The following is a 12976-nucleotide window of genomic DNA, read 5'->3' on the forward strand; positions in this document are numbered from 1 at the left end:
AAAGGCTCTGCCCCCTAGTGTACTGCTGCTGCGAGCGAGCATTTCCAGGTCCCAGAGTGAAAAACATGCAGCTGTTGGTGATATAATAATCTCCTTCCCTTGGAGCTATTTTTAAAAAATTAACACTTAGTTTTTAGTTGTTTAATTCCAAAGAGAAGAGTGCTGAAGCCAATTCTGGTAAGAGTAAAGATAAGAGGATATGAAAGCTCTAACAGAGACCCAGTGTTTCGGGGTGCAAGCCAGAAAAGCTCAGTGGCAAAGGGGAACACTGATCTGGTTCCGGGTGGCTACCCAGAGAACACATGACTTCTCAACCTCAAACCCACCCCCCTTCCCAGCACTGGGGTCTCCATCTTCCCCAGGGCAGGACACGTGTCCCCCATAGCTTTCTTGCTTCAAAAATTAAAGCCCAGCCAAAACCGGTTTGGCCAGTGGATAGAGCGTCGGTCTGCGGACTGAAGGGTCCCAGGTTCGATTCCGGTCAAGGGCATGTACATCGGTTGTGGGCACATCCCCGGTAGGGGGTGTGCAGGAGGCAGCTGGTCGATGTTTCTCTATCATCGATGTTTCTAGCTCTCTATCCCTCTCCCTTCCTCTCTGTAAAAAATCAATAAAATATATTTTTAAAAAAAAATTAAAGCCCAGCATCCCAAGATCATTCTGAAAATAATTTTGCACAGACATCCCTCCTCAACTGTGCCTGCCTGGAGCTCATCCAAGGTCACCAAACAACTTGGCTGTGAACGACTGCCTTAACCTTCAGGGGGAGGTTAGCCAGACAAGAAGACCAGAAGGAAGGGAAGAGGGAGGCCTTTGTAAGGTTGGCTGAGTCAGTGGTGGCAAGGAGTGGCTTCCAGAGAAGACCTTCAGATTGTGCTAGTTTCTGAAGAGACGACTGTTGAGGAAATAGGGTGAACAGAAGTTTGTGAGGGTGTGGGGAACTGGGACCTGGTTATGTTGTTACTCTTGGACTGTGAATTTTGCTGTTGTAGAACAGAGTATTCTGTAAACCTAAAGCCTATGTACAAAACATAAGCATTAACACAGTAAAATACTCAATGAAAAGACAAACTTTAGGGTTACATTTTTTTCCTCAATCAGTCTCATTTCATCCATTTGGAGAGAGTTGCTAGGACACCAAGGCTTCCAAAGGCTTTCAGTAATCAAGGCATCCGGCTGGACAGAGGGTGAGCACCAGGGTTCAAATCTGCACACACGAACCTTAGGAAAATGGACTAGTCGTTGAGCCAAGTCAAAGCAGGATAGCCTTAGAGCCACAGCAGCTTCCTACTGGTTTTTATATTGTATTGGAAAACAGCCTTAGGCAGGAATATCATAATTTCAAGGCCAAACTAAATATCATCTTAGCTACCATCTGCATCCCCCTAAAGGAATTACAAGCTGAGGGGGACAGACCATTTTTGCATAATATACATACTTTCATTTACGAACATTTGAATACAGACTTTCTATACACACATTACCTATATAATAAAAATGTACATGGCATGAGTATACGTCACTGTATAAATATAGAGTTTTAGAAATCTTGAACCCGCGCTTCCTGTTCACATCAGCTTCTCTTCTTCCTCCCCAATCAGGTCCATCATTTAAGAGTTGGGCAAAAGGGACAAGTGTCATTTGTGTTGGTCTGGGCCCAGAATTTGATACACTGGAAATAAAGAAAGACATACCTCAGGTTTATCTGGAAAGATGGAGGGAGGGAGGGAAGGAGTGCTATTACAGTTCAATGGGTCTAAGGAATATTTACTATGTCACCCCCAAAAGAATCTTCAGAGGTGGACCTGTTCTTTCATAGGAAACATTAACAACCTCCTAATAACAATGTGCAGCTGCTTTTTGTTGAATATCCAGGCTTGCTCCTTCTAATGATCCATTCGGGCTTAGATGAGTTTCCATCTGCTAATACACATCACCTAAAATCTTATTCAGGATTTCCCCTTACCAAGAACTTAGATGTAAATTCAGTTTCTACCTATTGTTAAAACACAATGAACAAAAAATAGTAAAAAAGGAATCATCCCTGCTGCTAAGGGACTTAACTCTGCTTGGTAACAGGAAGTGATGGGAATGATTATCAGTGTGGAAAGATAATCTCTAATAGACTTCAATTCTGTTAGTGGAGTTACTAATTTCATACCCAGGCTCTCTATTCCATTTCTCTCATCTAAGCAGTCTCCTTACAATGCTATATTTGAAACAACAGTTAGATACGTATATCTTATTGTCAGTTTCTCAAGAAAGTGACCTATCAGTGCTCTGGTATGAACTGCTTATCAAGTCTCCTAAGGCCGTGGTCGGCAAACTGTGGCTCACGAGCCACATGCAGCTCTTTGGCCCCTTGAGTGTGGCTCTTCCACAAAATACCAGGGCCTGGGCGAGTCTATTTTGAAGAAGTGGCGTTAGAAGAAGTTTAAGTTAAAAAATTTGGCTCTCAAAAGAAATTTCAATCGTTGTACTGTTGATATTTGGCTCTGTTGACTAATGAGTTTGCCGACCACTGTCCTAAGGGAACAGAGTAAAAAGAAGCTGGAAGATCCCAGCTGCAGTATTCTGAATTCTGCTGATGTTTAAGCCACAAGTTACTAAAAACCTTATGTTTAGATGTTTTGGTTTGGTTTTGTTAATCCTCACCTGAGGATATTTCTACACACCCAGACCCCAAGGGAAGTGGGGGCTGAAGCCGTGAGCTGAGGCTCTAACCACTTAGCGCACTGGCCAGGGCAATATGTTTAGATATTAATGCTGAGCATCAACACTAAAATGTGCAAGAGAAATTCTCAGTTGTCAGTAAATAAAGAGTTGGAAATGGGGAAGGAGTGTATCGCCCACCTCCTTATGCAACACGTGGGTACATGCCATCGGATGCAGCTCGCTGGGCTGGACCAGCTTCTGGCACATGAGACACAGCTTACAGGTGGCTGGAGCCTGCAGAACAGAGGAGGGATGGCCAAAGGTAAGACAATAAGAAAGCTCTGGGTATCCTTGCCTTTCATGCCCATGACTCCACCTGGTGTTTCCATTCAGTAAAAAGATTTTACACCAGAAGAAGTAAAAGTTCAAATACAGATTCTAGCCAAGAGTACTTACATTTTCCCAGTTGGGGCTGCCAACAACCCGGCTGATGAGATAATGGTTTCCTCCTACACTCCATCTGTAAACCTGCCCCTCCTACTGACATCGCTCCCCACCTTCCCATCCTAGTTTTCAAAGAAAAGGAGTCTTACATGTGAAGACCTTCCAGGATATGACACTTGTGCAGAAGGCAAGAACATTGGGGTACTGATTTGGGCCAATGGAGCAGGGAACAAGGCCCGGATCCGACCGAGTGGCTGTGGGCAGAAACATTGTGAGAGTAAGGAAAGAGTCTGAGTCACAGGGCATGTAACAAAAGGAAATCACTTAGCTCCCAGTCCAGCAAAGGAAGAAAGCAGACTAAGCACTCCAGGCTGCAGCAATGCTTCCCTCCCCAAGTTTTTCTGAAAACTGCCTCTTCCTCAACATCTCAGCAGGTCTGCGTTCTCCCCCTAGTACCTTATCTTACCTGAGTACTTGCTGCCACTCGCTCATGTTCTGCCAGTCGTGCAGCTACCAACTGGATCAGTTCCTCCATGGTCAGGCCTGCCATGGTGGTACGTGCCGTCTTGATTTGCTGAAGAATGTTGGTCATCTGGGCCCTAAAAAAGAGGGAAATATTTTATGTATACTCGTGGGGAATATCCATAAAACCTCTCCTATAGCCCCTGACAATTTTTTAGAATTAGTCCTTAAAGACACTTACTTATTGCATTGTGGGAACCGAGCCAGCAGTTTTTCCAGGATCTTCTCTAGTTTGTCTACTGGTTGGGGCCGGGGAGTTTCAGTAGAAGCCTTAACACCGCCCAAGCCTGGGGGAGGCGGGATGGAGGCGGCAGGGGGCATGTGTGGACCATGGGAGCCAACAAGGGAACCCAAGCCAGGGCTATTTCTCCCATGGGAGCCAGGAAGGGGTGGGGAAGGCTGGTTGGGCTGGGAAAGGGCAGGGTTCAGGATTGGGAAAGACAAGGAACGGGGATCTGCACTGGGCATAACCATGGGCATTGTGACCTGCCCAATGGAGAAGGGCATCCGAGGAACCAAAGAGGGATTGGGCTGAAACACCTGAAGCATGAAGTCTGTCTGCAGAGGGGAACAGGTGGAGGATGCAAGAGAAAGGGAGAAATCAATGAGCAACTCTTACACCAAATAAAACCAACAATAACCAGTAATAAGATTATATTAAAACCAGTATCTTCTTAAAAAAAAACCCACAAAAAAACAAGTGAAGGACTCTGGTTTTGTCACAGAAAGCCTGACTACCCAAAACCTGCCTTCTTACCTCGGACGGGGGCGGAGGCAGAGTGGGAGTAGGGATCTGAGGAAGGCTGCTCAGCTTGGCCCCGTTCCGCACTAGCTGGATGTGACTATTAAACTGGTCCTAGAAAGGAGGAAAGGAAGGGATGATCCTTCACCTCCGAGCTGAGTGAGCCTCCCTAGAAAGACAGCACCCACCATCCAGTCTGAAGGAAACAGAGGGAGTGGTAGATAAGCTCTCAGTGGCAAAGCCGAAGTTCCCTGCCCACCACCAGAGTGTTTAAGCACAGCCTAACTCAGACTCAATGATCCCCATTACTACACTTACCCGAACATTCTTTTTCATCATCCGAACTCCATTCAGTCTTGTCTCCCACTCCTGTTTGGAACGAACTGTGTCTAGTGTTGGGGGAGTTGACCTTTCAAGAAACCAACAGGAATTTACAGAATTAAAGAAAACCTAACCCTCAACGCTCTGAGATAGCCTAAAAGAAATGGCCAATGGACCTGGAGAGAAGAGGTCGAACCAGATGTAAGAGAAGGCCAAGGATCTAGGTCGTGTGCCTCACTTTATTGCCAGCATCTTTTAAGCCAAGTATTGGAGAAAGAGAACCAACCACTGAGACAGGGGTCTTATCTGCCTGAAAAGGCCACAGATTCCATGGCAAGAAGAGAAATGACTACATAAGAAACGAATCTCCAAGGATATTTCATTTGCTTCCATAGCATAAAAGATACTGTTTATACAACTGGAAATAATACAATAGAAAACACAAAACGGTAAGACTGCAGAGAGGAAGAATTAGAGAATGCAGAAGTTAGAATAGAGAAAGAGAAATCACGGAACAATTACTACTGCACAGACAGAGATGACCTTGAAATTCCTGTGATGATACAGTAAATGCCAGACTAGCTGGCCTAGGGTTTCAACCCTAAAGAAAACAAAACAAAACCCACAACACTGCAGGACCATTAACATTCTAGAATGGGACGATACCTACTTGAGGTAAGTAAGGTGCAGCTCTGCCTCTTTTTCGGCTTCTTCTAGCTTCAACACCAGCAATTCTTTCCGACTCTCTAGTGATAAGATCTAGGAAAACCACACACACATACTTGATTAATTTTACATATACAGAGCTTAGTTAACAAAATAAATACTTAGTGGCTATATGGTGTAATACTTATATGGCTTAGTGGTTAATACTATATCAAAAGGATATACCATCTGGAAGCCCAAAATCAAAGCCTTCAATATAGCAACTCTTCTCACCTCTGCCTTCCAGGCCCGTTCTGTCTCTTCCATAATGTTTTGATTTATTTCACCATCCTGATTCTTGAGTCTATCCAGTTCCATTTCCCACACCTCTCTGGAAGATAAGAAATGAAGAACAAGACTAAGGGGAGAAAGATAGCAAGGCAAAGTAAAACCCAAAACTAGTCTGCGAAGTATGTTACAGGAAGTTTTACTCTAAGTAATAACTATAGATATAGACAAATAATGTTTAAAGTAGTCTATAATTGCATAAAGGCAAGTAAAATCTGAAACTTACAATGTTCATATCTCCACTTGCTAAAATAAGGTTACCCAGACCAGGAAAAAGAGTGTCCTTGGAACTAAAACCCACTGCAGGTAAAATGTCCTTCTATGATCAAGGAGGGCTCAAAATCATTTTGGCATCCGTCTTATTTCCAACTTATCTGAAGAATGCAGGACAAAAAGCAGGCATCCATTTAATACTAATCTCTAAGTTACTACTAAGCACAGTTACTGGGTTACTGATGTTACTAGTCTCTTAGCTGTAGTGAACATTCTTCAAAAGGAAGAAACCTCTTCAGTCTTCAGGCCTTCACATTCCCATCGGTTTCCTCCCTCTGACCCTCCCACACTGGATTAGGATGGCAGCTGCCTGTCTGGTACTGAGGCATTTCCCAGGATGGGGGACAGAAGCACCCTGCTCAAAACTATAGATGCCAACAAAGGGACAGAGTCAGCAAAAGAAATTCCTTATATTACACTTGACTGTAATAAGCTTTATGGCTGAAAGGAACAGGATTATCCAGATCAGTTGACAGAATAATATTGAAAAGTTTAAATTATTTTAAAAAGGTGAAAAGGTTGAAAAGAGCTACATCTTTAAAATGTTCCCAGTTTTCTTCAGTGAGAGAAACAGTTTTATTCACTCCTTTTCTGTGTTCTTAGTAGCCTTACGTATTTACCTAATTTGCTGCACTCTTCTTTCGCTTGACCCAATGCTCCACACATCCTGTGCTCTGCGTGTGTGCGTCACACACATATTCACTAACAGGAGTCTGCCCCTCTACTAGCAAGGTCTATTTAATGTGACAGAAATGACTAGGTGGGCATTTTCTTCATTAATCTCCATGTGTTGTGCCCCACAAACTAACTTCCTGCCAGAGGAAAAATTCTCTAATAGTTATTTAGACAAAGGTTTACAGTAGATGTGTTTTCCTGCTTTAACACAAATTCCTCAAGTTAAAAAATATATGAGAAGTCAAAATTCTCTTAGCATAAGAATATGTGAAATACGTTGTGGGCTCAATCCATGATCTCTTTAGCCTACCAGTCACTCTTGGACAAAGATAATTGTAGGTAAACATTAGTTGCCTGCTTTGATCAATGTTATCCTTGAAGATTATAGATGCTCATTGAATATCTCTAACTTCATTAAATACATTTGTCAATGACAGATATACACTTACATTAGAAAAATCCTCCTACCATACCCATGGAGACATTCCACATACTCACACACACACACAAAGCCTTTCCTTTGGGCATTTGGCCACATCTACCTCAATGGACCCAACAAGACAAAAGGGACTACTAGCAACCACAACCACAACAACTGTTAGCAAACAACTTTAAAAAATCATAAAAATGCTCAGCCTTCTCTCTCTCTCCCAATTTGTTTTTGGGGAGGCAACCAAAATTTTTGGCGGCCTTGCTTCAGCAAAAAAAAATTTAAAAAAATGCTCAGCCTTATATGTTAACTAACCTGTAACATATATCAGATTTCATTTCACTAAATACTACCTGCAACCCCTGCTAGAAAAAAAAAATCAGTACCTTACAGTAGATAGTAAAAAGAAATCCTTGGTAGAATAGAAACAGTGCACTGAGTCTATTGGAACTTTTTATTTTTACTTAATTTTTATTGATTTTAGAGAGGGAGGAAGGGAGGTAGGAGGGGGTGGGAGGGAGAGAGAGAGAGAGAGAGAGAGAGAGAGAGAGAGAGAAGAAACATCGATGTGAGAGAGATGCATACGCCTGAATGGAGATGGAACCTAGATATGTGCTCTGACTAGGAATTGAACCCCTGTCCTTCTGGTGCATGGGATGACGCTCCAATCAATAGCCAGGGCTACTGTAACTTTTAATTTTTTTATTTTATTTTATTTTTTTTAAAATATATTTTATTGATTTTTTACAGAGAGGAAGGGAGAAGGATAGAAAGCTAGAAACATCGATGAGAGAGAAACATCGACCAGCTGCCTCCTGCACACCCCCTACTGGGGATGTGCCCGCAACCAATGTACATGCCCTTGACCGGAATCGAACCTGGGACCCTTCAGTCCGCAGACCGACGCTCTACCCACTGAGCCAAACCCGTTTCGGCATACTGTAACTTTTTAAACACTTGGTTGAATTTCTTTCAAGTCCCATGTTTCTGTTATTTTACATAGCTAGTTCAGGGAATCAATGGTTCAAATGAATAAATCCTACCAGATTGTACAAGCCTGACTTGTTGTAGGCCCCAATGTTTGCATCATAATTTAAAAATTAATTTTGTTTTTGATCAGGTAAATAATACAAATTATAAAAAGTTTAGAAATATAGACATAAAGAATATAATGCCCTAGCCCGTTTGGCTCAGTGGATAGAGCATCGGCCCTTTGACTGAAGAGTCCCAGGTTCAATTCCGGTCAAGAGCACGTACCTTGGTACAGTCTTGATCCCCAGGCCTGTTTGGGGCTTGTATGGGAGGCAACCAATTGACATGTCTCTCTCACATTGCTATTTCTCTCTCTCTCTCGCCCCTCCCTTCCACTCTTTCTAAAAATCAATGGGAAAAGATCCTCGGGTGAAGATTAACAACAACAACAAAAAAGAATATAACATAAAGGTTTTAACTCTTCTATTTATTGGTGGTATAAACCTAGATAAGTTAATCTTTCTTAGGCCTCAGTTTCATCTGAAAAATGAGTAGTACCTTTATCAGTGATGGCAAACCTATGACACGCGTGCCACCACTGACACGCGTAGCCATTTCTGTAGCCAAGGATGAAACATTTGCTGCTCCTGAGGATGAAACATTTGCAAAATAATGTTTTTTCCTCAAAGTGACACACTACCCGAGTTATGCTCAGTTTTTTGGCGAAGTTTGACACACCAAGCTCAAAAGGTTGCCCATCACTGCTATAGGCAGAGGCGGGTTTCTGAAGGTTTTGAGTCTTTGCCTGATCTAATTAGTTAGAAAAAGCGTTTGACACTCCCCTGCACTAGAGATTGAGAAGTATAGCAGATTTACCTAATACATAGTCACAAACCCAAACAGGCAGCCAAAATAAGCAAAGAAAAAAAAAAAAAACAACCCCAAAAGGAAGGAACAAGAGAATTCTCTAGAAAAAGAGATAAATGAAATGGCAATAAGAAATTTAAAAGACAGTGTTCAGAATAACGATGGCAAAGATGCTCAACAGCCATAACTATGAAAAATGACACAGCACTAATAAAGAACACATTCGAAAGAATACACAGCAGATTAAGGGATGCTAAGGATCTAGTCAGTGAATTAGAAGACAGGGTTGAAGAAATCACTCAATCAGAGAACAACAATAACAAAAAAAACAACTATAAAACAGAATGACAGCTTAAGGAAGCTGTGGGACAACAAGAAACGTAACAATATTCAAATAGCAGGTGTGCCAGAAAAGGCAGAAAAGGGATAGAGAATGTGTGTGAAGAAATAATGGCAGAAAACTTCCCTAACCTGGTAAAGGAAAAAGTCACATAAGTTCAGGAGGCACAGAGAGCCCAAGCAAGAGAAACGCAAACAGGCCCATGTCCAGACACATCACAATTAAAATGCTAAAAATTAAAGACAAAGAGAGAATCTTAAAGGCAGCAAGAGAAAACCAAACTGTTATCTACAAAGAAGCTCCCATAGGCTGACACCTGATTACTCATCAGAAACTACAGGCCAGAAGGGAATGGCATGAAGTACTCAAGGTAATGGAGAGCAAGGATCTGAAACCAAGATTACTATATCCAGCAAGGCTATCGTTCAAAATAGACTGTCAAATAAAGAGCTTCCCGGACCAAAAAAAAAAAAAAAAGGCTAATGGAGTATATCACCACCAAGCCAGCATCGCAAGAAATGCTAAAGGGACTGCTATAATGACAAGAAGAAATAGAGAAACCTAGGCATACAGAATTAGATATATACATGCAAAAAAAAAAAAAAAATGAAGCTAGACCACCCTCTTATACCATACACAAGAATAAACTAAAAATGGATTAAACACTGGAATGTTAGACTCAAAACCATAAATATCCTAGAAGAAAACAGGCAGTAAAATCTCAGACATTTCTCTCAGCAGTATTTTTTCTGATATATCTCCTCCAGCAAGGGAAACAAAAGACAAATAAACAAATGAGACTACATCAAACTAAAAAGATTTTGCACAGCAAAGAAAATCATCAACAAAACAAAAAGACAACATTCTAAATGGGAGAACATATTCACCAACGATACATCGAATAGGGGGTTAACATCCAAAATTAATAAAGAACTTATAAAATTCAATGCCAAAAAAACAAACAACCCAATTAAAAAATGAGAAAAGACACTTCTCCAAAGAGAACACACAGGTGACTAATAGACATATGCAAAGATACCTAATGTCACTAATGATCAGAGATATGCAAATTAAAACCATAATGAGAGCCCTGACCAGTGTGGTTTAATGGTTAGAATGTTGGCCCATGCACAGAAGGGTTGCGGGTTTGATTCCCAGTCAAGGGCAGGTACCTGGGTTGCAGGTCCGATCCCCAGCCCTGATCTGGGCACATGTGGCAGGCAACCAATCAATGTGTCTTTCACATCAGTGTTTTTCTTTCTCCCCCTCCCACCCTCTATCCCTCCCTTCCACTATCTACAAATCAATGGAAAAATAAATTGCCTGGCTGGCATGGTTCAGTGGTTGAGGTCAAAGTTCGATTCCTGATCAGGGCACATTCCCAGGATTATGCTCTCCATCCTCAGTGGGGAGTGTGCAGGAGGCAGCCGATCAATGATTCTCTCTCATCATTGATGTTTCTTTCTTTCTTTTTTTTTTTTTTTGCTGCAAAAAGCTTTATTGTTTCATTTGGTCCAATGCAGGGGAGAGGGCTCCAGGGTGGTTAAGAGAATGGCTAGTAGTTTCGGGGAGAGGCTCAGGTAAAAGCCAGAGACACCAGGGGGATGCAGTGGGGGGGGGGGCCTCTGAAAGGCCTCTGGGCTCCAAAGGCTCCTAGTCGTGCTTGAGGGGGAGCCTTTCGAAGAGATACTCGCCCAGCCCAGGCTGGGGGCCGGCCAGCCTGCGGATGTTCGTCAGGTGGTCGCCCATCTTCTTGATCAGTTTCACCTCCTCACCCAGGAAGTGGTTCTCCAGGAAGTCGCAGACGTGAGGGTCTGCACATGTAGAAGCCAGGGCATGCAGGTCCAAAAGGGCCTGGTTCAGGCTCTTCTCCAAGGCCAGGGCGGCTTCCATGGCGTCCTGAGTTTTGCCCCAGTCATCCTGGGAAGGTTTCTGCATGTCCTGGAAGAGAATGTGGCCGCCCCGCTTGTTTTGCAACTTTAAGAAATGCTCCGAGCCCTCGTGCTTCTTCCCCGCCAACTCGCGGAAGTGGCCCACACCCTCCAGAGCCACATCGTCGTGGTCAAACTAGTAGCCCAGAGAGAGGCAGGTATGGGAGGCCCGCAGGTGCAGGTTGGCCAGGCGATTGACCGCAGCCTCCACCTCGGTGGAATAATTCTGACGAATTTGGGAGCTCATGGTTGTTCAGCAATGAGGAGTTAAGGTAGAAAAAAAAACCGGTGTGTTGGCTGGTCCCAGAGGTGGTGCTGAAGGTGGTGGCTGGATGAGACGCAGGAGAGAGGCCAGAGGCTGGAAGAACAGGCGTCCCTGGGTCTGTTCCGTCCAAACACTGTTGAAGCAAGAGACAGATCCGGGACCTCCGAGTGCGCTGCCTCATCATTGATGTTTCTATCTCTCTCCCTCCCTCTCTGAAATCAATACAAATATTCTGTATATATATATATATTTTAAAATATATATTTTATTGATTTTTTACAGAGAGGAAGAGAGAGGGATAGAGAGTTAGAAACATCGATGAGAGGGAAACATCGATCAGCTGCCTCCTGCACACCCCCCACTGGGGATGTGCCCGCAACCAAGGTACATGCCCTTGACCGGAATCGAACCTGGGACCTCTCAGTCTGCAGGCCGACGCTCTATCCACTGAGCCAAACCGGTTTTGGCAATTCTGTATATTTTTAAAATAAATAAAAATAAATGGAAAAAACATCCTCAGAAGAGGAACAACAACAACAAACACAATGAGATATCACATCACACTTTTCAGAATGGCTATCATTAATTAACTAAAGGCCCAATGCACGAAATTCGTGCAAGGGGCTCGGCTCCTGCAGCCGCAGCTTTATCCAGAAGGACATCCAGTCTAATTAGCATATTACATTTTTATTATTATAGATCAGCAACCAAGACATGGAAATAACCAAAGTATCTTACAATAGAGTACTGGATAAAGATGTGGTCCATATACACAATGGAATACGACTCAGCCATAAGGATGAAATAGCACCATTTGCAACAACATGATGGCCCTTGAGTGAAACAAGTCAGTCGGAAAAAGCTAAGAACCATAGGATTTCATTTTGGTGGGATATAAAACTGAAACTCCTGAACACAAACAGAGTGTGGTGATTGCCAGAGGTAAGGGGGTGGGGAGATAGAAGAGGGTCCCAATATATGGTTAGAGGAGAAGATTTGTCTTTGGGTGGTGGGCACATGGTGCAATATACAGATCTTGTAACACAGAAACCGACACCTGAAACCGATATTCATGTTGACCAATGTCACCCCAATAAATTTAATAATAAAAAAGAAAGAAAAAAAGATCAACAAACAAGTGCTGGAGAGGATGTGAAAAAAGAAAACCCTCGTGCACTGTTGGTAGGATTGCAGACTGGTACATGGAAAGCAGTATGGAGTTCTCAAAAAATTAAAAATGGAACAGCCCTAGGACACAGTGATTCCACTTCAGGGAATATATCTGAAGAAACCTGAAACACTAATTCGAAAGAATATATGCACCCCCCTATGTTCATTGCAGTGTTATCTACAATAGCCAAAATTGACATCCCAGGTGTCCATCAATGGATGAGTGGATAAAGTCTGTGGTACAGCCCTGGCTGGTGTTGGTTGGAGCATTATCCCATACACCAAAAGGCAGTGGGTTTGATTCCCGGTCAGGCCACATACCCAGGCCCAGGTTGCAGGTTTGATCCCCAGTTCAGGAACATGAGAGAGGCAACCC

The 12976-nt window shown here is 43.0% G+C and overlaps 1 protein-coding gene and 1 pseudogene across 4 annotated transcripts in view; both read right to left on the minus strand.

The window, feature by feature from the left end:
- Positions 1 to 1052: 1052 nt before the first annotated feature.
- The window catches only part of RNF214 (ring finger protein 214), a 38554-nt gene continuing 26630 nt past the window's right edge, over positions 1053 to 12976 (minus strand). For 3 of the 4 annotated variants that reach the window (XM_008150123.3, XM_028158492.2, XM_054724832.1), the window contains 9 exons: positions 5624 to 5720; positions 5355 to 5443; positions 4682 to 4772; positions 4379 to 4477; positions 3803 to 4179; positions 3566 to 3698; positions 3249 to 3353; positions 2854 to 2949; positions 1053 to 1672 (listed from right to left, as the gene is read on the minus strand). In XM_008150123.3, the coding sequence (XP_008148345.1) occupies positions 1607 to 1672; positions 2854 to 2949; positions 3249 to 3353; positions 3566 to 3698; positions 3803 to 4179; positions 4379 to 4477; positions 4682 to 4772; positions 5355 to 5443; positions 5624 to 5720 (1153 nt within the window). In that variant the 3' untranslated portion in view covers positions 1053 to 1606. Of the gene's footprint in view, positions 1673 to 2853; positions 2950 to 3248; positions 3354 to 3565; positions 3699 to 3802; positions 4180 to 4378; positions 4478 to 4681; positions 4773 to 5354; positions 5444 to 5623; positions 5721 to 12976 lie in introns of those variants that run through there. The other variant, XM_054724830.1, reaches the window with a different exon arrangement.
- Positions 10888 to 11600, minus strand: LOC129151091 (ferritin light chain-like; annotated as a pseudogene).

The sequence above is a fragment of the Eptesicus fuscus genome, chromosome 13 (genome assembly GCF_027574615.1).
Source record: "Eptesicus fuscus isolate TK198812 chromosome 13, DD_ASM_mEF_20220401, whole genome shotgun sequence".
In the NCBI taxonomy this organism is placed as follows: Eukaryota; Metazoa; Chordata; class Mammalia; order Chiroptera; family Vespertilionidae; genus Eptesicus; species Eptesicus fuscus.